The 1,703-nt window shown below is 39.6% G+C and overlaps 1 protein-coding gene across 1 annotated transcript; it reads right to left on the bottom strand.

The window, feature by feature from the left end:
* Positions 1-439: 439 nt before the first annotated feature.
* On the bottom strand, positions 440-1,440 carry LOC142503285 (olfactory receptor class A-like protein 1). Its single transcript, XM_075615446.1, has one exon. The coding sequence runs from the start codon at positions 1,406-1,408 to the stop codon at positions 440-442; it is 969 nt and encodes a 322-aa protein (XP_075471561.1). The 5' UTR covers positions 1,409-1,440.
* Between the last annotated feature and the right edge of the window lie 263 nt (positions 1,441-1,703).

Below are 1,703 nucleotides of genomic sequence, written 5' to 3'. Positions count from 1 at the left end.
GTAAACCCAGTTAGTGCCACTAATTTCTTTCTTCCAAGGATTAGAAGGATTCCATGGATTGTACATGCAAATTGAGTGGTTTTTTTTGTTTGTTATACCCAACATATGCCCATACTGAGAATAGCTGAAGTGAAGGTTTATAGCCAGTGATTTAGAGTTTGATTATTAACTTGAAATATACACTTCTCATCATTTCATATAATGAAAATAGTTAGACCTATATTTATACACACATGGTGGGCATGGAAGAGAGGGCCAGACAGTGTAATTTGAGTCATATGTTCTTTGCGGCTACTTTTAATACACAATTCTGATTTTCAGCTTTGACCCCTTTATTTATTTTTATCCTAAAATTAGGATGTTGGTAAATTCATACTAAGACGTGGAACATACCACTGAAAACTAAAACACACAAAATGGATAAATACTTGCATCTATTTTACACTTTTATCTTATACCTCTTCCTGGCTATATCATTTGAGATGGATTTCACAACCTGTAGGTCTTTCTTTTGTGAGGAGCATCTAAGGCCCATTTGAATTTTCCTGTTGGTGAAGATAATCACTATGGGGCTAATGGCAGAGTAGCAAGAGTCAAAGAAAATGCGTGCGTCAGTAAAGTAACGGTTTAGAGAGTAGGTGCAGAGTGTGAAGATCCAGAACATGTTGTCTAAGCCAAAACTCACAATGTACATTATGACCAAAGTAAGCACGGCTTTGGCTGCATAGATCTCAGCGTGCTTGGTGTGTAAGGTTGACAAGCATTTGACATGTTTCCTGTGCTGATGGAACACAAAGAGGAGGTAGCCACTGGACAAAATCATGAGACTCAAGAAGAACAAGTCACGGACCACAAAGATGACCCCATTTCCAAAGTAGATGAGATAACTTGGAAAGACCACAATGCAGAAGTGGTAGCTCATTATGTATCTGGAAGTGGTGATATTGAAAGATGCTTTTGAGTAAACCAGCCGAGTACTGCTCACAATGAGGTTAAAACCCAAGAGAAATAGCATGATAGTGAACACATGATCAAGGAATTTCTTCTTTAGAGGCAACAAACGTTGGGAAGATGGGGTGATGGAGATACACTGGAAACATCCCAACAACGAGGTAATGCTGACAGACATGGCTCTCCCTACACAATAGAAGTAAACACTGATCTGGCAGGAGAGGTCACCGTAGACCTTATGGATGCCAGTGACTTCCAGAGTGAATGGGAGCACCCATGTCAAGATGACCAGAAGATTGGACAAAGCCAATTTGCAGAGGATGATTTCGCACGTAGTAACTTTCCCATGGATGTTGAATGTGTGAAGGAAGGCGAATAAGATGATGAGATTGCCAGGAATTCCTATCACGTCCAATGAAATAAAGCCAGCCACGTTAAGGATTAGCCAGGCTCCCATTCTCTGACTACAGCAGTGGAAATATTTTTCTTTTTTCGAACAAGTCTGCAAAAAAAAGGAGTCCCCATCAATAAATACCATAAATACACATTCTACAACTGTAACATTAGTTCCCTTAATTTCTCATTCAAATTTGTTTTAACCGGCAGACTTAGCATGTACTGTAGTGACACTGGGGCCGATTCACACAGCAGTGATACGTTTTTTAATGGGCGATAAATGCCTTTATAGTGTGATATTGACAGATCTGCTATTCACAAAGCAGTGATAACAGTGCAGTATCGCGCAATAATGG

This window comes from Ascaphus truei, chromosome 9 (assembly GCF_040206685.1).
Source record: "Ascaphus truei isolate aAscTru1 chromosome 9, aAscTru1.hap1, whole genome shotgun sequence".
Lineage (NCBI taxonomy): Eukaryota > Metazoa > Chordata > Amphibia > Anura > Ascaphidae > Ascaphus > Ascaphus truei.
Note: the sequence above shows the minus strand (reverse complement) of the source record. Positions and strands in the feature narration are given on the sequence as shown.